This window comes from Diadema antillarum, unplaced genomic scaffold, assembly GCF_040938485.1.
Source record: "Diadema antillarum isolate AM-2024a unplaced genomic scaffold, OU_Dant_1.0 seq00000810_RagTag, whole genome shotgun sequence".
Classification (NCBI taxonomy): Eukaryota; Metazoa; Echinodermata; class Echinoidea; order Diadematoida; family Diadematidae; genus Diadema; species Diadema antillarum.
In genome coordinates this window covers 1,860,653-1,882,231 of record NW_027271690.1, presented here as the reverse complement: position 1 = coordinate 1,882,231, position 21,579 = coordinate 1,860,653, and the positions used below count along the sequence as shown (strand labels likewise).

Sequence of the window (21,579 nt, the reverse complement as noted above, 5' to 3'; positions counted from 1 at the left end):
AGGAGAACCATGCATTATGGCGGAGGCATACACCAGTCGCCGTAGCGACATTTCTAGTTTTAGGTTTATGTTGGTTTTTATTTTTCAGGAGATTGCAATGGATTCTGAAATAATGTGTCAAAATCTGAGTTTATTCTCTCTTCTGATTTCTGTAATGAAAGTTTGTAAATTTCTCTTGATATATTCTATCCCATGATTGTTACTAGAGTCAAGTTTTGCTTTAGACTGCCCACAATGTCTTGTATTGAGAGCAGGGAGTTTGGTGGCTTGACATCCATTTTTAGTGGCCCTATAGGCCACTGGGCCACTGATAATGTTGAGCCCTGCCTAAAAGATCCCTGTGTGCTTGGACACCCTTCAGTCGACAAACAAACAAACAAACAAAAACATAAAGAAGAAAGATTGGAAAAAGAAACAAAAGTGAAAAATAAGATAAAGACTCAACTAAGGAGGAAAAAAAATATAAAAAATAAAAAAAAAAAAAAAAAAAATATAACAAATAAAGACAGAATAAACTGACCAGAAAGAATATAAATTATTATTTGTTACAAACTCAAAAGGCTGCATCACTTCGGTGATCTCTCGCATTTATCCCCAAGTTGAATTATCCTTCGGGTTTATGCCAGGTTCAAGTGTGTGCGTGTGTGTTACACACAAACACACTGCTATAGCTTCTGACCACCCGAGCATTGAGAATTAAGGGTTTCTGGGACGAACACTGTACTAGGGCTTTCTATAGCTCAGTCGGTAGAGCACCGGTCTAGCAATCCGGAGGTCTCGGGTTCGAATCCCGATGGAATCCCATTTTCTTTGCTCACTTTTCCACTAAGATTGAACTGGTTAAATTACAAAAGTAAATCTGATAGGGCTGAAATAAATTCACACAAATGTGCCGAATTGACAAAGAATTGGACACTTTAGCCTCCTGGATATTGTGTTAGCGATCAGAATCAGATGATTATTACTTGAGTGTTCAAAAATATTTTGCAACTTTTTCATCTAACAAAAATGATTATGATAATTTGAAGAACTTTAAAGCCCAAATAACAGATTTTTCTCCACCTTTAAAAAGGCCAACAGTAAAATGTAATTATTATGTTAAAAAGACACACCAAACCACCAAATGTGATATATATAGCAACATTTGGTTATGTGAAGGCCAGCAACCTAAAAGACTAATTATATACCGGTACATTTTGTTGACAAGCTTGCAAATCAAATCCTTTCCATAGTGAGATATAGGCTGAAATAAAAAGAACAAAATCAAACATTTGTAGCAGTTTTTTTTTTTTTTTCTAAATCGATGTCAGTCAACTGACTTTCAACATTTCTTCACATGTTTGAATCAAGAATAAGTTATGTGTGATCTAGGACAATATAGCTATTAATGATTTTAAATTCAAAACTGAATTTCACAGGCAAATGTTAATCAGAATTCAAAAGTCAGGTAAACAGAGCAGTATAGAAGTCTCACCACAACCAAACTTCTGCTGAGGCAGTTCGTAGATAATCTAAAATTCACACATTTTTCATTGAATGATAAATGTATTAGTCACAACCACGTGCAAATCAGCATAGGGAGATGATGTCACTGGTTTATCATAAGGTCGTGTATACAATAATAAGAGAATATTAGGGCATATTTTATCGGTCATTATTCAGCAATGTCGACTCTTGCCCTTTAGAAGCCGTCATTGTTTGGCTGGTCTATTGCAACACAACTCTTTTCATTGTTTTTGTTTTCTCCAAAAATAGATTTCAGTCAATAGGACTACAACGAAGGTTTACATCACAGGTTAGTGGAAGATGCGTGTGATGATGACATCACCACCCCATCTATGAATTTGCATGTGAATGCAATTAAATAGACTACAAATCAGCTGTCGATCTTCTGTTACATGTGACAGCTCAAAACTTCATAGCTTTTTCCTTTAAATCCTACTACCGACTTCTATGCAAACTACAATCACTGTTTTATATTTATATATTTCGAAAAGCTAACTTGAACATGATTGTTACATCATATAGCGTACACCTTTTAGGCCTATTGTGTTTATTAAAAGACACTTGAATCACCTCTCGATGTCATTAGCCCTCCTCTGAGGAATGCTACCAACGTTACAGTTGTAAAGCAGACCTATTCCCAAAGAGCTTAAAACCGAGTACCGGGTATAATGGTAGTGAGCAAAAAATATATACAATTGTATCTTTGTCCGTTACCCATAGAGATATCATCCCTACTCAGCTACTGTACAATTAAAAAAATGTACTTTCTATCGTTTTTTTTAAACTACATTGTACTCAGTAAGCGCCATCTGCGGTGGATGAGGCGCCGCGCATCAGGTGATCAGCGGTCGCGGTCACTAGCGGCGATCCCGAGCGAGCGAGTGAAATGACTGCATGATGTTATTTTGGTTTTGATGCAACTGCCCATGTCCAGTGTCGGCGCACGGCGCAGTGACTCATTCATTCTGTGTTGTGGTGTTTCCAGTATTTTGAACGGAAGCACGAAGTCTAACTAGTGTCTAGACCTAGCCGTCATATTTGCATTGTTGCAGAATTGGTTGCGCCGCATTCACATCTGAGAGCTCGACAGTTGTTGATCTACAAGAACAAGGTAAGTGTTGATGAATTTTATTTTATCTGTTCAGTCATCATCAACATTTGGCAATATAAAATAGATGTCTACCAGACTAAAATATACGGTAAATTTACGCGATAACGTTACACAGCCCGGTTGCAGTCGCTGTATAAACAGCGGCTGTTCGGACTGCAATAATATCAATAACAATCATTAACATTACATTTTCTCTCTTTACAATGTAACAATGTGTATCACTTGTACTACAGATCCGTATTAACATAACGATGTTAGGTATTCTACAGACAGTAATTTACAACATACACTGTATTAAAATGGCCAGTAACCAAGGATTCTATGCATACATGTAAATTTACTAGATCCGAATCCGGTCAAAATGTCCCCGGGTCCCATAAATGATAAGGCAGATCCAACAAATTACAGACCGATATATCACTGACATCAGTCTGCTGTAAAATCCTGGAACACATAATTTAACAGTTAGTATGGTTGAGGCGAGGGGTCTAGCATTAGATATCGCGCACGAAAATTTGTGATGCTCTTATTATTGAAATTATTCCACAATCGTACCTGAATTTCTCAATAAATATCACGAAAATGCAGAAAAATCACCTCCCAGAATCTCCTGATGATACGATGACGGAGTAGTGCGCTGTCGCCGTTTGTATGTCGGACTTAATTTTATGCGTTCAATTTCTTGGGGTATGTAAAGGTCGCGCAGCTGCCCTATGTAGTTTCATGCGTGAAAGTGTCTGCCCCTCTGCGGCTGTAACGTGCTTCGGCTTTCGTAGAATACAACGATCGATCGAACAAATTACGAATTCTATCGGCTACGAACGAGACAAGCGAGACGACACGTCTAGGCTACAACATCCTTAAAACAGATTTTAGGCTAAGGTAGGTAAATGACAAGGTAAAAAATTTGAAATTTAGTGAAAAATTTGTCCGAAAAAATTTGAAATTTAACGAAAATTTGTTCGAAATCAAAATTTCTTACCTGCTTCCTTCTCATGTTTAACGGTTGTCAGGTATGTTTATTTCATGGGCATATCGGCAAATTTTGCGCTTAGTGCTACGCGTAATGTTGCTTGCTATACGCAGTTTCGCTATGCGCGACCATTAAGTCCCTGCGCGAGATCTAGTACCCTTAAATCCTATATATAGTCATGTTATAAATCATCTTGAGGACCATAATGTTTTATCTAATTACCAACACGGATTTAGATCCAAAAGATCCTGTGAAACCCAACTGATTCCCACCATCCAAAGCATCTCGGATGCCTGTGATAACCCAAGTGTCAAGCAAGTGGATGCTTATAAATTGCTATCTTACTGGATTTCGCTAGACCATTTGACACCGTGCCACACCGTAGATTATTGAAGAAGATCACCCACTATGGAATCACAGGGAGTCTGCACAAGTGGATATTTGCATTTCTTACAAAACGACAGCAATCAGTAGTTATCGAAGGGGCCAAGTCCAGTCCTGCTCAGGTAACTTCAGGTGTCCCACAGGGGACAGTCCTTGAACCCCTATTATTCTTAATATACATCAATGACCTTCCATCTGGAATTGAGTCCAAAGTATGTCTCTATGCCGATGACTGCATTCTATACCATGAAATCCGTTCACCATCAGATGGTGCTGTTCTCCAAAACAACCTCCAGCAGTGCTTGGAAAGTGGGCTAAAACGTGGCTAATGTCATTCAAATTGCCAAAATGCCAGATGATCCACTTCACAAAAAGGCGTACCATTATCCCAACTACATATACACTCTATGGTCATCGCCTTGCTGAGGTGTGACAACACAAGTATTTGGGAATGACCCTGTCATCGGACTTAAAATGGAATACACATATTGACAACATCACCAACAAAGCAAGCAGTATGCTCGGATTTCTATGGCGTAACCTCCATAGAGCCCCTCCTAATGTCAAAGTGCATGCATATAAGAGTTTAGTCCGCCCTCACCTGGAGTACCAATGTACTGTAGCCCTGTTTGGGACCCGCACACTTTGAGGCTTATCCAAAAAGTAGAGGCCATACAAAGGAAAGCTGCCCGCTTCAATCATAACCAACTACGGTATTACAATTATGGAAGCTCCGTAACAACCATGCTCCAGAATATCAAACTACCTACACTGGAACATAGGCGTCACATGAACAGTATTATATCCATGCATAAAATAATCTATGGCCTGGTTGATTTGCCCTTCGAAACCACTTAGAAGGACCAGGAGATGGGAGCCTCTTCAGATCAAGCTCCCTACTTCCAGAACTGATCTCCATCTACATTCATTCTTCCCAAGAACCACAAGATACTGGAATGCCTTACCACAAGCAATAACCAATATAGCTGATCCATGTTTATTTAAAGATACATTGTTCAATCACTTTGAGTAATGTCCCTCCTACCATGACCTATGAACCAAAGTTGAGTGTTGCTCGACCAGGGCTGATCAATGTACACCATCAAGATCAAGATCAAGAACCCTCTCTTTAAACGTTAGAGACTAGATTCTAAATACAGCTGGAAAAGAAACTTCTCCATCTTGCATGCCACCCGGCGAATAAATCTCAGGATTCACAGTAAACGTTTACGAAACTACACCAATAATTGCAACATAGACATCTAATTGGCTCTGAGTCAATACCGGGAAGATCAAATATCAAAGAGAATGAAAAAAAAAAGAACTGTTTTGCTGACAGTCATTGACACAGCAGTTGAAGTGAATTTGTTGTCTATTGCAGCATTTGCAATGTGTGTGTTCATTATAGTACTTCAAGATGTATTTTGTGTACAATTGTGTGTGTGTGTGTGTGTGTGTCTTCTGAAAAATTTAAAAGCAACACAAAGACTGCCACTGTTCATTGTATCAAAATTTGGTGATCAAGTATCAAACTTGAAGTTGTTATTTTGTGTTTTAACTTCGTGTCAGGACTTGCACATTTAGATTTCTCATGGAGGCACACATGCTCATCTGTGGTGAGAATTTTTGTTTTGTAGATTGCACATACATGTGTGTATTAAATTATCATTACGGTATACAGTACATGAATATATTTAGCCATGTTTAGTTTGTTTCTTCAGGAATACATTCTGACCATTATAAATGTAATGCTTGGCTGTGCAGGTTCTTTTGTATGGTACTAATCTTTATGCTTTTCGGTGTATTCAAAACAAGGAGGTAATCGCTCATCACATACTACACGTTTTGTTTGTTCCAATCTTACAGGCTATCTTGACTCTAAGCAGAGCATTGTCTGAAATAGGTGAAGAAAAGTAGATTCCCGAGGGAGTATTTCATCGATCCAATGACAACAATGAATGGCAACATGGAGGAGAATCTTGAAGAGAAGACAATGCCCGACGTGTCCTTTGAGGGTGTCCGTCTGACCATGGAATCCAGTAACCTGATGGATGAAAACAATGCCCAGGGCAGGGGCGCCACCACTCCTGTGGACAATGCCAAGTACCAGGCCCCGCCCTCTAATGCCACTGGCTTTTACTTCGCCTCCCAGGTATAGTTGCCCCAAATTTGTCAGTAGACAATCTTTGATTCCGTTCAGTGAAACTTTCCGAATCTTGGCTCCTCGTAGAATTTGCAAAAGTTTCATGCATGCGAAAATTTGTGGCTTTACAGCAATGGATAATCAGCAATTACCCATGATGCAAAGTACTCAATAGTCTCATACACATCAAGTTGCGAAAAACCCACTTGCTGGCTTGCTTTTGGCATCTGAAGCTCATTGTCAGGCAAGTCATATGACAAGCCATTTTGCCTGTTAACCCATTGAGGATGAGCTCAAAGTACCATGTATAACGAGATGCATGTTTAAATCTGAAGTTTGACTGCTACCACTAATGTTGCCCCATTCTATAGTCCCACAAAATGCAACTCACTGCCCAACTGGCAAATGCTAGGACTTCAATTGGGAGTCTCTTTTCTGGTATATGATGGGAAGGTTAGCCATTGTTGTAGCTACTGGGCAATGTTTCACTGAGTATAAAATCTGATTGGAGGTAGTGGTATGGATTTAGTCATAATTTTGGACATTTATGGGGACAGCAGCAGATGAGCCAATTGATCAGGCTGCAGTTGCCTTTATTAAGTGGATCATAACCAACACAAGATATAAATTTTTGATAGTACACTTCAGCCAGGTTTCCAATTGCCCATTTCTTTATATTGTAATGTGGGTACTACACAAGTGAGGCTTAATTCTTGTAGTATTGCCCACTCTGCTGACCTACCGGTATCTTACATAAGGTGGATGCTGTAACCTTTGCAGCTCCAGGGACTTTATGTGACGCTTACCAGGATAAGCACTACAATCTGCAGTAGAATAGACAATAGACATTTTGAGTACCGGTAACAAAAAAGACCAAAAGTCTACTAAACAGAACAAGACTTTATTGGCAATCTGGTGATGATAGGGTTGAGTGCCTGAGAGTGCACTCGATCCTCCCAATTATTAAAGAGTTTTCTTTGTGTATGACAATATTTTACCCCACAGAAAGCTTTATGTTGGATGTTTGCTGTATCAGTTGCAGGGACAGATCATTAACCCATTTGGGCATGTGGAGATATCCTTGTATTTCCTTGAGTGCAATTCTACAGACTTTCCATCTCCCCGGTATGCATTCCCTGTAAATGACATTTCATATGCTAGCAATTGTCTCACAACCCATGAATGACACCAGAACATCTAAGGAGGCATTGAATTTCAAAAGGTGACTGACATGAATGTGCAGTGTAAGCATAAAGCCAGCAATCATGACAGGCCTACATAACAGAATGTGCATCGAAAATTAATGGTAGTAGAGTACTGGCCAATGTTTCACTGCATATAATTCTCTTAGAACATTGTTATGGGGGGGGGGGGGGGGCATGGGTCACTTCTGTTATTTTCATGAAAGTGTGACATAATCTATAAAAATAAAAGAATGAAATGTAAGCTGCATACTATGACTAATCCACATGATCTCTCTTTCCACGTGCCGTTATTTGTTAGTTTGATTGCACATTTTTGTTGTTGCTGTTTATCCCCCCCCCCCCCCCCCCCCTTGTAGTCTGGTCGGCTGGAGGCAGCAGCCACCGCCTGTCAGAACACGCTGCTGAAACCGGAAGAAGACGGGCGTGTACTTGGGGTGTGGCTCCTGACAGAGATTGATCACTGGGACAATGAGAAGGAGCGCGTTGCCGTGGTGGCGGAGCACTGTCTCTTTCTCATCAAGTTTGATTTCATCACCAACGTCATCAAGAGCTACCGCAAGATCCTCTATGGTACCCTCACCTCCATCCAAAGAGGAAATTTTTCATACCCTGAGAAGACTTTAGCCTCGTGAGTAGTCTCTTTTCTCCCTCTTTACTTTGATAAAAGTATCTGTAAATTGAAAGTGGAACCCTTTTTTGCCAGCCCTAATTTCCAGATTTCCTGTACAGTAGTGCTGTAGTCAAAATTGATATAGAATGGCATTATGAGTGTTCCATGGAAGATTTAAAATTTGATTAAAAACCGAAACGGCAGTATGACTAGTATATTTTGAGAGCTTACATGAGGAATAAATCCAAGACGAACGCAGTTAAATTTTCTCTCATTTCGTGATCATGATTTCTTTTGGAAATGACTCACTCAGCCAATGTGAAATATCACTTATAGGGCTGCTGGATCTCATATGCTTGTTGTATTCTAGCTGTAGTTTCTGACAATGGTTTATTGGCTTGTTAAACAGCCATGTCTGTATGGCCCAAAGTGCTTCTGATCACAAAGTACATTGTTCCTTTCATTTGCAATTTACTTCTGCAAAGGCAGTATCTCTATTAGAGACCTCATAGGACTTGGAGACTCTTATTTTCAGCTCACCTAAGCCAAGTGGCTTAGTGAGCTATGGCGATGGCTTGCTGTCTGGTGTGTGTTGTCCATCATGCACTGTGTGTAAGCTTTTGATATGATACATTTACTGGAAGATAAAACAAGCTTAAAAAAAAAATGAGCTTGGCATCATTGTACTTATACAATGTCAATATGATGAACCACACAGAACCAAAGATAACATAGCTACCCACATGTAATTCTAAATGATTTAAGTACAAGAAAAGCTCTTGCAGTTATCTAACTGTTAAGAGAATGTTTTATCCAGTTTCTAAGATGTTTCATTGTAAATGAAGTTACACAAATCCAGGTAAGTTGGCCTGCTGTCAATGTGCCAGTGACAAGAATTACGAAGCTTTTTGAGCCAGTATGCAAATTAAAAACCAAGATTTTGCAGGAATGGAGGTCATAGTGATTAAAAAAAACCAAACAAACAAACAAACAAAACAAACAAAAAACTAAACAAACAAACAAACAGATTCTTGCCCTTACTGTAAGGAAATTATACAATGTGAATTATTCTTGTGATAAATAAGTTCAGTGTTTTATGCTTTCTTTGCTAAAACACTCATTTACCTTGGAATAACCTGACAGCAAGTAAGTTTATAGCCACATCTTTGCATAGATTTAAAAGCTGATTAAAGTCTTTCTTTCTGGCTGTTTTATTCATTGCATCTGTAGACTCAAATCTTGCTGTGATTTGATTGCTCTATTCACATGTCGCAACCTTACATATATGGGTTCCAGCTTCATAAAATTATTTTGCCTCTTTTCCATTGTTAAGTTTCCTAGAAACTTCTTTATGATAAAACCATCCATTGTTTTTCTGTCCAGAATAAGTTCATTGTGTAAGTGTCAAGTATTAACTATAAAAAATAGCTTGAATTTATTGCTTAACATCGGATTGGCCTCTTCTTCTTGCCCTTAATATCATCCATGTAAACCTTTCATTGATTCTATGTAATCACATTCTTTAAATGATTTTCGTATTTGCATGCAAAACTTCTTATTCTCTTTTAATTTGTTTACCTCAGTTAAAAGTGAAAATATGTATATAGTGGCACAGTCATTTTCCGAGTTGATTTATTTCATGATATATTTTGTTACGTAGATTGATTAACGTGTTCATCTGCTTTTGCATATTTTTTTTTTTAATCATAGCATGTTATGATTATGAAATGTTATACATAATAATAGAATGGCAATAATTTTGTGAATTTATCAGATAAGAATTTGGGTGGCATGAACTCTCCGACAGGTTCTTGATCTTTCAATTTTCTGTGGTAACGTTCTATAGACTCTGTTCTACAGTATGCATAGGAATTTGATTTAGGTATAGCGTATGTCTGATCAGTGTGATCTTTGCAATCTTCTTGTATCAGTGTATAAAGTATCAGCCAGTTCATGGCTGGTTTATAATTTATAATCTAATTTGTAAGAAATATGAATGAAGGACAAAAGAGATGAATAATTAAAAGTAGTCCATAGTTATGTACCAATAATTTCTCAAAGCATTGGCATGATGTGTGAGCATCCATTCAACCTTATATGAGGTGACCGTGATTGTCCTTAAAGGTCAGAATGAATATAGATTTGTCCCTGTATCTTGGTGTCCTAATAGTGCCCGCACCGGGGAAGGGGCCAGACTCCACTGGAGCAGCAATCGAGATGTGTCTGTCCTGGACAAGTGGAACCCCTTCAGTGACTCCATACCCTACATCACACTGACTGGCCACCCTCTGCAGTCGGACGACTCCAGACAGGTCCAGAGCTACCAGGTACTATCCATGTGTGGCATAATCTTTTGGTCACATGATGATTTTGATCACATGATCTCTTGATCACTGCAGTGGACAAGGCTCTAATAACATCACTAGCTAACGTCCATGCTGTGCTGCACTGAGCATGCGTTGTGTGCAGGTACCGGTTACAGTCTCGGGTCCCATCGAGAGCGAGCCAAGAATTATTTATTAGTCGGGTGAGCCGGGCTGGCGAGTGCACACAGTATGCGTACCATCGGAGTAAGCTAGGTGCTAAGCACTTACACACATGTTTTGTCTTTTCCCCTCAGGCAGCTATTTTGCTCCCTGTCTCACATATGTACACAGGCAAGGAAAAAAAAAAATCTAAATTGCACTGATTCATGAAGGAAAATCAGGACTCAAATCACAACAGTGTGTGAGATGTCAAACTACACATGGATGAGGTCCTGCGGAGCTTACATTGTGGGATATAAAAAACAAGTGCAATCTCGTTCATACAAACCAAATGCACCACAGATAATTGTCACATTCAGTCAGAAAAAATTGGGGCTATTTCTTAAATGTCACCCCTTAGGCGGTGTGCAGATTGCAATTTGAATCTCACTGATAGTCACAATTATTATGTCCACACACATGAATAAAAATAAAAAATCAGTTTTTGCAGCATGGTTCAAAGTTTGACCCACATAACTGCTACTGTTGGTAGCTATGTGAATAGGCCTTTTAGGGACACACTATGCACACCATGATCCTTCCAACTAAAACAAAGAGATCATTTGATGGCCACTATTAGAATTTTCAGTGTAGTTGGCATAGGATAATTCTGCAGAGAGCCAGTAGGAAATTTGTTTCTGTCGTGTAGGCACAGAGCTAGTCATATCACCTTGAGACCTTCATCCTATTCAGTTTAACATGACACTGCGCTTCTTCCTGTTTGCGTATTGCTTCATGTATAATCAGGACACACAGGAAATAATGGGAAGCTATACAGATTTGACTTCTTTTGTTTTCACCCACAAGGACATTTAGAGTTCAGAAGTCAAAGTTGACTCTATTGGGTAGAATTAAGTCATGTTCTTTGTTGATGATTTGGCTAAAACAATGCCTTGCAACAGTGCAGTCATCCCTGCTGAGTTGGTATAAACCTACAATCACTTGATGCAAAGAATAAGCAGAGCCCGTAGTCATTTCATGGAAAAAGAAATATATTTTACATTAGGTTTTATATATGCAAGTTAGTGATGGACTTATCAGATAATGACATCAACACCGTATATATTTTGCAAATGTGTTGCAAAACGGTGAAAAACTATAGAATCAGATTTTTTTAAAAATTCATTCCACTTGAAAAGTGAAACTTCCATCATTCTGTTCGCAAAAAGATTTTTTACAATGATGATTTGGCCTTGCAATACAAGCTCGAAAGTTGTTACTTAAAGACATATTATCCTTTTGCATGCAAATTTTTGAAAATTTGGTGAGAACACTTAGGTATTGAAGAAAACACTATTTGGAAACCTGTAAATTTTGAACTCAAGAGGGTCTTTATTTGTTGAGTTGAATTCACCGTTAAGATTTGAATAATTTTTTCGTACTACGAAAAAATTACAAATCTAAACTACTTGTCTAGTTTTACAGACCTGTATGATGCACTTATGTAGTTCACGTAAGTGGTGTGTTATTTGCCTTAGATAACAACGTAAAAGAAGCTCATGAATTCTTCCTTTCTGACAGCTTTAACATGCATATCTTTTGTTCGAAGTATAGTATCATATTACAACCACAGGAGGATTAGTATAATATGCAGCTGTGCCTCGTACACAGAATACGTTACGGTGAGCATTTGGTGCATTACTTGAATTTTAACGGCTAACAACCTTCAAATATCACAGAAATGTCATAGCTTTACAATAGTCTTGTCATTCTGGTGGAATATATCATGTTCTGTGCTATTTGGGAAGGAATGCAAAAGGGATGATGGCCCATCTTTAAAGGGGTACACAGAAAAGCACTTTGTAGCAAATTGATCTAACTTTCTGAAAGGCACAAACAAACAAACAAACAAACAAACAAATTAATGAAGTAATAGGTTACATCCGAGAAAGGAACAAATTAACGTGTCATTGTGTAAAATAAGATCAAATCTTCTGTTTTTAAATGATATTTTTAGAGTGTCCCCCTGTTATTTTAGGGTGAGTAAGTGGCATGTTGGGTTCTATGATCATGTGTACACTCTGAAAACCCACAATAGATTTTAGTGTCCATTCTTTTTATGGCATTGCTGAAAATCACAAAGGATATGTATAAGAATTGTGATGACCATGCATCAGGGAATGGATACAATGTACATCAAATGTCTTGTAGATGGCTATAGTACAAGTACTTATTCTTTGAATAAAATTTAAATGTAGTAATTTGATTTTTTTTTTCATCATTACCATAGCAAGCTGCTGCTCCCATGCAGCAACTTGCCAAGTCATTGTATGGGCATTGGGTAAATTTTCTCAAACACATGACCTGAAGGTAGTCAAAAAAGCCACTCAGGTAACACAATAGTACGGTTCCATATGAAAGTGTACATTGTACAGTGTGGATTTGGCAAGATCACATAATCCTTATTTTCTCTGCCATTAATAAGGTCCAGGTCTTTAATTTTGTGCTTATCGTGGACTCTTATTATGTCAACATAAAACAGATAAGGAGTAGTTAGGTTTAAAGCTAATCTTCACAAATGTTTGTCTTTGATTTGATGTTAATGTAAAAACACATTGTTGTCACACTTTTCCTAATGGCTTCCCAAAATTCAGCACTGGTCTAAAAAAGAAATGTTCATATCAATTTATCCTCATTTATTTCTAAAACTGTCACACGGAAATGGCACGTGGTACATGATGCAAAACATTGTAATCTTATTCTAGATGAAGTATCATTTGTAGTTATTGGATAGAATGTAGTCTAGCAGATATTAACCCGTTGAGGACGGACTGATTTTGTTATACCATGCATTTCCTATAGACACCTGCCCGGGTGTACTGGGGTCTCTTCTTCAACAGGTTAAGTTGATTTAAAAGAGAGAGAAAAAAAATGTGTGTTGTGTGTCCTGCATAAACTTTTGACATTTTCATTAAGGAATCTGAAGATCTCTAGAACCAGAAGTAATGGAGCTAGCTAAATTAATACATTGAATCAGTACTGTAAAAGTGGTTTCTTTCGCGGTGGTTTTATTTTCGCGCATTTCGCGCTTTGAGGTTAAACCGTGAATTTAACATCAAAGCGAAAATGTTTTTAACTCGCCTCTTGTTACAATGCTATTGCGCACATGCACACACGAAGATTCCGCGCATTGAGTGTATTCAGAGCTACCAAGTCTCACGCATTCTGAGTGAGACTCAAGCATTTAGGGGCCGTCTCACGATCTCACGCATGGCACCCATTTTTGTCACGCATCGGGCGAAGTCTGCAACCTTGGCATATAATAAGGAGCATAGCTCAAAGGATTAAAGTTAATATTTGCAATTGAAGGTATATTTCCCTTTTGTCTTTCAAAGTAAGAAAAAATAGTCACGTAAATATGCACCTGGTCGCACCATTAAGAGCTAAAAATTGAAAAAGCTCCCTACCGTGGGAGGCCACAGGGAGGAAAAACCCCTCCCACACCCTCGCTCGCACGCACATTCGCGCGCCGAGATGCCGAGTCATGAAAGTCTCACTCATAAAAATTTTTTGAACTTGGCATCCCTGATGTATTGATGGTCAACACACACACAGTGATACCGCACAATGTAGATACAAGCATGTTATAAAGTACTCGAGAGACGGGATTTCAGGTAAGCCTGCATTTAATTTCAATTTCTATTTAATAAGTAAAAGAATAATTGGATTCTAGTTTGGGTTTTCATGTGCAAAATAAAACAGTTTTTGCCCACTGTGAATTCACAGATTTTGCAGACCGCGAATTTAAACACACACGAAAAAGTCAGCACCGATGGAAACCGCGAAAGCATCTGTACGCGAAAGAAACCACTTTTACAGAGTATATTGATAACTCTTGTTTCAAGTTTGTTCATGGCAGGATCAGAGTGCCCCCCTTGGGACCAGGGGGGGGGGGTCCTAATGGGGGCCTCATTTGTACATTTTCATCTTCTTCTTGAAAACCCCTTGATGAATTTTCACCAAACTTGGCAGGATGCATCCCTAGGGGGATAGGATCTCAAATCCATCAAATGGGCACCCTGCCCCACCTTGGCCACATGATTGGTCTCAGCCAATCGTTTGATAGGATCCATACCGCTGTTTTATAATGGATGCTATGTCTAAATATGCATGCTAAGTACAGAGCAAGGCACCTACAATAATGTATCACACACACATACATACACTCACACACGCACACACACACACACACTCACTCTCTCTCTCTCTCTCTCCTTGAGCAAGTATTGTTATGATTTTGCGGTTGTTCTTGTAGGGCTGATTATACCAATCACTTTTGATTACTGCATAAGCCATATGTACCAAGTCTATTTTTTTTTCCGAATCGGGACGAATTCATGAAAATAGAAACCTTGCAAAATATTTGGCACATACGTTGTACAGCATTTGTTATTTGTAGGGACTTGGAGCAGCAACTATGCAGAACTGGTCTCTGACACACCATGGCAATGGCTCTGTGTTGATCAGACAATCTGGGCATTATGTTAAGAGCACAAACACATCCAGTAGGCATATGCTTGTTTACTTCAAGGCATAGATATTGGGACAAGGAATTGGGCTGCCCAAGTAGCAACTCACTGATCCAAGCTCTGAGCCAAGACGAGGATTTGAATGGCTGAATGATCATAAATTAATGCCGCATTATTGAATGTTCACCTGGTGGAAATTTTTTGTTTTTTGTTTGTTTGCCTGCATTCAACCATAGTTGTTTTTCCAGTAGTAACAAGCCTTGAACAAACTTTTATGATTTTTGAGAAGAGCATTTCTTCTTTCTTCCATTTGAGGTCATTCAGCTATGAAGCTGTGGCATCTTTCATTGTAACACATCACTTAGGAAACCATTGTAGGATTGTATCTAAGGTAGTTTTATTGAACATTATTCTACATTGCATTATTATGATGAATATTGTCAAGGGGGAGACTTAACTTTTGGTGATGTGTTTTACGATAAGTTTACGGTAAGTTGTAAGTCAAGCCATTGTTGTCATGAATGTAATTGTAAAAATATGTTATATTGTACAATCTATACTGTTCTATGAGAAATCATTGTGTCATCCATTAACATAACCTACCAGCTTTTATGCTTTCACAATATTTAGATAATGTAGTATGTTTTTTTTGTGTTTTTTTTTTTCATTAAACTGAAATATACTAGTATATGTATATATACAAAAAATTAAAAATCTGCATCGCTTTGGCGATCCCTTGCATGTATTCCAAAGTTGATTTACATCCTTTGGGTTTATGTCAGGTTAATGTGTGTGTGTGTGTGGCACACAGACACACACTATAGCTTCTGACCACACAAGCAAAGAGTATATATATAAGTACATGTATATATACTTAAAAAAAGAGAAAAGCATGTTCTTTGGAAACTTGATTGGGTATGCTTAGTGTGTGCAAAAATTTCATGTCTTTTTTTTTTTTTTTTTGGGGGGGGGGTTCAGAATATGACTTTTGCCTTATATATTATTTTGTTCACAGTACATCAATAAGCTTTGTTGATTTGTAGAAGTTAGCAGCCTTACACCAAGCTTTGCACACTGATAGCTACCATGCTACCCTTTTGACCTTTGCTGATATTCTTGCCCTTTCCTTGTGTCCTCTCAGGTTGGTCCTTTTCTGAACACCTTGAGCCAGGCAGTGACCACCAGTAGGAGCCAGAGACACCCCAACCTTCCTCCAGTGAGCACCGTGGAGGCCCCCATCCAGTGTGAGGTCTACGTGGGCCTCTCTAGCATGGTCTTCAACCAGAGTAAGCTGGGCTTCTTCAGGGAGCGTGGTGGAGTCAGCTTCTAGAGAGGTCACACCGACCAAGATATATCTTGGTCAGCTTCTAAAGAGGTCATTCCGACCAAGATATGAATATATCTTAGTCAGCTTCTAAACAGGTCATACTGACCAAGATGTATATCTCGGTTGGCTACAGGAGTCAGCATCTTTCCTTTTTCTGTGAGTACACAGTGATTCGATAAAAGATGATATGGTACAAATAAGTAAGGAATTATTTACTTGCTGGAAGAGGTAATATGGTGTAGTTTGTGAAAGATTTTTGATTTTCATTCACCTTACATATGAAATTTCATACTGAAATTAAGATAATAGATGAGAAAGGGGAAAATTCTGAGAATTTTGAGAATGTAGTACCCATTGTATTTAGCAAAAGTGTGTATAGTAACATATTGGTATTGATTGATATATCAGAGGCTGGAACTGAGTAAGTTCAGTGTAGTTTGTAGTTCCTGTGAGTAATTGATCATGTGTATATTTGTTATAAACAGCATTTAAATGATGGCAAAATATCAATACTTTTACACCTTTAATCTGGCAATACCTCATTCTTACAGCACATTGAATAGGCTGCAAACTGTTATATATTTAAAAAAAAAACTTCATATGCATCTTTTGGCAGTTTGTGCATTTTGTCTTTCTAAGGGATTGTTGCTGTGTTAAGTGATATTGATGTTGTAGCTTGAAATATGACATAAATATACACATTAACTAGTGCCATCTTACAACTTTGTGCTGACGAGGATGATAGTAGTGTTTCTGTGTGCATATGTTTGGAATTATCTATTATCCTGAGATATCTGCCTAATTTGACATCAAATTTCATTCTGGTGAAGGAATTGCAAATATCTAATTTCCCTGAAATAATGTTTGTTTGGAATTGTGCAATCGTGGTCTCTACTCATGGGAGTGCCAAATAGTAAAAAAGCTGAATGACAACTCACATTATAGCATTTTGATATTAATGATTTCTTCCAAGATTGGGGTGACATCGTCTTCTTCTATTACAGCAGTACGCGAGTGTCTGCATAATCCACTAGGTACGATCCTTTGAATAAGACAAGACTTTAAACAGATAAAGTCCAAATGTTTCCTTTAACTGCTATACATTTCATTAATTTAAATCAGCAATACTACAGCTGAAAGCAAGTTTTTCGCATTTTACCCAATACTAAAACTGGAAGGTGTATCCTGTATGATTAGCAAGATACATTGATCTGCAGTTACTGTCGACATCCATGATTCCCCTCCTTATTTGTCTCTCAATTGATTTCTTGTTTGATGCCAAGACCCAGTCATAAGCTATTCTGTATGCAGTGGTTTTGAGGGGTAGGATCATAGCAGTATAAGTCCAGCTGTTGATACATCGTAGCAGTGACATTGTCCAGCATGGAATATGTTCATGTGTATCAGCAAACTTGATTATTTCACTGTAAGTTTCGCTACTCTTACTATTCTATTAACTATGTGACACTTGCCTCCACGGAAAAGTTTATGACAATCATATCAAAACTATAACATGTCTTTGTACATTGGAACTTGGTCTGTGAGATAAATTATGAGATCATTTCTTTCCAGCAAGATGCAATACACAGTACATATACTAAAAAGATAAACCCTCCCACTCTTTTAGCCCACGAAGGATAAGCCAATTCAGCTAATGTTTTACATGACAATGTTTTGTTTTGCACTATGATAAACATTCATTGCAATTGATAAAGGTAAATTTGGATTTTGACTGTGATGAAAATCATGTGGCTTATGTTAGGATGTAATATTATTTGTACATCTTTCCTGCATTGAAGAGTGAAATAGATGTGACATGAAGAGTGCATAAGTTGTGGATATCACTAAACGGTAAACATTATTTGTTCTTTACTGTTGTAGTTCATACACCAACTCAAGCAAGCAGAGGTACTATTAATTTATTGTTGTTATATACTGAAATGTACTAAAATTAATTAGAACGATAGATTTGACATTTATGCTGGCTGTATGCTTTTGCATGAAAGAAGTTTATTCCAAAGAGTTGATGTTGTATATTATATATCTAGTAAAGAAGGGAGTTCGAGGAGGACTTATTTATCAGCTCACAGAAAACAAATAAACTAGCAATGTTGAAGAAGTAGTTTTGATGATGTTCATTGCATTTGACTTTAGCAGGTATTCTTGCAGTTTGATTAAACTCTCCTTCCTTCATCTTGTCAAGAAAATCAAATTTTAACATTATCAGTAGTCTTTATATTTGTCATTATTGCATGTTATGACATAATGCACATGAACCACAATTAGGTGTACATTCTTTGCAGTATGCATTCTGTTAATGCCTAGTGAAGGTGAGCATGATTTGTGCTCCACACAGGTTAGTGCAAAATTGTGCAATTGTTTGCAAGAAGACAACTTTTCCCTGCAGGTATGTGCCTCGCTACTTTGTGAAAGCAGGCAAAATTGAAATTCCTTCACTCTTCTATTCTTTGTCTGATTTTATTGATACTTGCAGTGTTCCAAAGTGTTTTATTTATATGTCAAAGTGTATATTATGAAGATGAAGTTGATTTTCACATGGTTAAGGAATGGCACAGGCCTCTCATCAGCAGCATGCACTTAGCCTGTGCTCTAAAGGTAAAACCCAAAACATTGGATTTTTTTTTTAATCCTGATGGAACGAAAGAAAATCTTCTACTGTAGATTTAGGACAGTTTACTAGCTTTGTCAAAAGTATATATATTTTATTTGTGACTATACATGTATTAACTTAAAACTATATTTGGTTGCATTTAAGTGTGTGTGACGTTATTATCAGCTGTTTGTATGTCAGCATGTCAAAAATTGATAGTGCGGCTTGTGTTGTCATAATGATATATTTACATTTTAATGTATTCTTGTACATTGTGCTTATATAAGCCAAAGCTATGACATATCCTAAAACTATTGTCAATAATCACAATACTCTGTGAGAGGTGACTTTTAAGTTTTCTTCCTTACCTTAATTAAACATTAGGGAGCTTTAGATTTTTGCGACGGGGATGTTCAGAGGAAAAAAACAAGTTCTGAGCACGCGCAAAAAGCGTGTCAAGTTGATCTGTGTATAGCTTACGTCGTCTGAGTTTTTCACTACGCGTTCTGGGCTATTTTTATGTTCGCTCAATTCACAACGTAGACAGCTACTTGATGCACGCCTATCATATGGGGGCACCATTTTATTTTTTGTACAATGCGTCCCAGCGTAATCTAAAGTGACTTTTCAGCACGACGCAAGGGGAGAGGGAGACAAGTCTCATAACCTGCTAAATTGAGTGAGATGATGTATCATTCGATGTAGTCAATTCTAATGTCATGCACTTAGGTAGCTGATCTAAGATACATTTTTTTTTTCTTCAGTTCCTTGCACAGTTGCTGTGTCTTCCCAAAGCCCATTCCTATCCAATCCAATTGCTACACATTTTTTATGTAATCTTACTTGAATTTCCCTTCCGTCAAATTGTCAATGTGACTTTTCCGTATGCAAAAAAAAAAAAAGAATAATAAAATGTAATAAAATGAGATTAATGAATACAATGTAAATGATAATGATGCATTAATAGAAGTAAAGACAAGATTTAAAAAGAAATGGGGGAGGGCAGATGTTGAAACAGGTCATATGGTTCTGAATGCCATTCATTTTATTTGATATGGGGATAAAAAAAATAGTTTTTGTTTGTTTTTTTTTGTTTTTTTGGTAAGAGTAATATCAAAAGTCGTCCTAGGATAAATTTTAAATGAGTGAAAAAGAAATTAGCCAAGAGCCCTGAGGCTAGACCAATGAGGTTTAAGGCAATTATTAGGGTTGGGGGAGGAAAAAATACTATTGAGAAGAATAGAAAGATCTTACTGAAGTCCTGAGGAAAATTGCAATCATGTGGTTCAAATTGAGTTACTGTAAGAAATATATGTATTTCACAACTTTTTGTACGACAATCTGGCTAAAAATTGATGCACACACCGACTTCAACACAAGTCCATATCTCCGTGTATTACTCTTGAATATGTATTCTGAACAGTCTGAATTGAATGCTGCATCATAAACAAAAAATTCCTCTAAAGGAAAATGAATGTAATAGGAAAGTTGCATTGTAGATCAGCTGGTACCAGAGGAAAGGTCGACTGTATTATATGAAGTCCTCCGTTCAAATTTGGAAGTTATGACATTTTTCATTATAAATATTTCTTGCCCGTTTATTGTGATGTTCTACATGCTACGCCACATTAGTGCAGGTAGTAATGAAAAGAAGACTGGATCAATACTGGAAAGGTTAGATTGATAAGATTTCTGGATCTTTTTATCCCCATAAAGAGGAACAGCTCTCAAGTCTGTCTGTCTGTCTGTCTGTCTGTCTGTCTGTCTGTCTGTCTGTCTCTGTAAACCATGTAGGGCCTACATCTGTAATTAACATTAGTAGCATTTACTTATCATTATGTTATGTACAGTGTATACCCGAAGAGCACTTAGTTGTACCTTGAATGAAAAAAAGAAATCTTGCTGCCATTACAATTTAATTAGTTTATACCTCCATTTTAGCATATCTGCAAATAACACACATTCGTTTTAGCTTTGAATTGAACCATTTATTCATTCACAGCTAATTCATATTTGCTCTGCACTTGCCTAACTCCCACAGTTATCAGTCTGAAGAACTGAATAGAACAACATCACATAAACTCAAGAACTTTGCTAGCGAGATTATGCATATGGTTTTTAAAACAATGTAAACACGACACGAGTAATTTTATTTCCTGAAATTTATGTCGATTGTTCTTGTAGCTATGAAAATATTTTGTGTCCAAGCGATAGTGAAAGAAAACTTAAAATTACCTGAAATCCCCTGTAGGATCATGCGGGATTTTGTTGGTATTTTCTTTGTGGATTCAGATACTGCGATACAACAGACAGGCTTGCTGATAAATTAAGTAACTTTAATTTGTGTTTTCCTTTATGGTTGGTTTTCTACCCTGTAGTCACTGTGATTCTTCTGTGTGCACAAGGTCTGACAGTTCTTTTTGTCTTTTACTACTAAGTTATTGCAATTCCATACACGTGACAGAGCATCACAAGTAGGCTGATTATACTATTACTGTGTTCGTCTGCATTTTCTGTGACACAAGTTGGTATTGTCCATTGCAAAGTCGTGATTTTTCGGTGTGTATGAAAAGCTTATGATAACGCTCAACATTAAACTATTTGACTCAGAAATGGCCATTCAGCGCTTGCGTGTAACTCTCCCGTCTCGGAATCACCTTGTTTTGATTACTATATAGGCATGTATATATATATATATATATATATATATATATA

General features: G+C 37.6%; 1 protein-coding gene across 1 annotated transcript; it reads left to right on the top strand.

Moving 5' to 3' along the window:
• Positions 1–5,844: 5,844 nt before the first annotated feature.
• LOC139739655 (tumor protein p63-regulated gene 1-like protein) lies at positions 5,845–20,582 on the top strand. Its single transcript, XM_071650267.1, has 4 exons — positions 5,845–6,126; positions 7,679–7,950; positions 10,103–10,259; positions 16,068–20,582. The coding sequence occupies exons 1-4, from the start codon at positions 5,920–5,922 to the stop codon at positions 16,254–16,256; spliced, it is 825 nt and encodes a 274-aa protein (XP_071506368.1). The 5' UTR covers positions 5,845–5,919; the 3' UTR covers positions 16,257–20,582.
• Positions 20,583–21,579: the final 997 nt, after the last annotated feature.

Coding starts and splice junctions, on each gene's coding strand:
- LOC139739655 (XM_071650267.1), top strand. CDS start 5,920: ATGACAACAATGAATGGCAACATGGAGGAGAATCTTGAAGAGAAGACA. Junction 6,127..7,678: donor GCTTTTACTTCGCCTCCCAG/GTATAGTTGCCC, acceptor CCCCCCTTGTAG/TCTGGTCGGCTGGAGGCAGC. Junction 7,951..10,102: donor CCTGAGAAGACTTTAGCCTC/GTGAGTAGTCTC, acceptor GTGTCCTAATAG/TGCCCGCACCGGGGAAGGGG.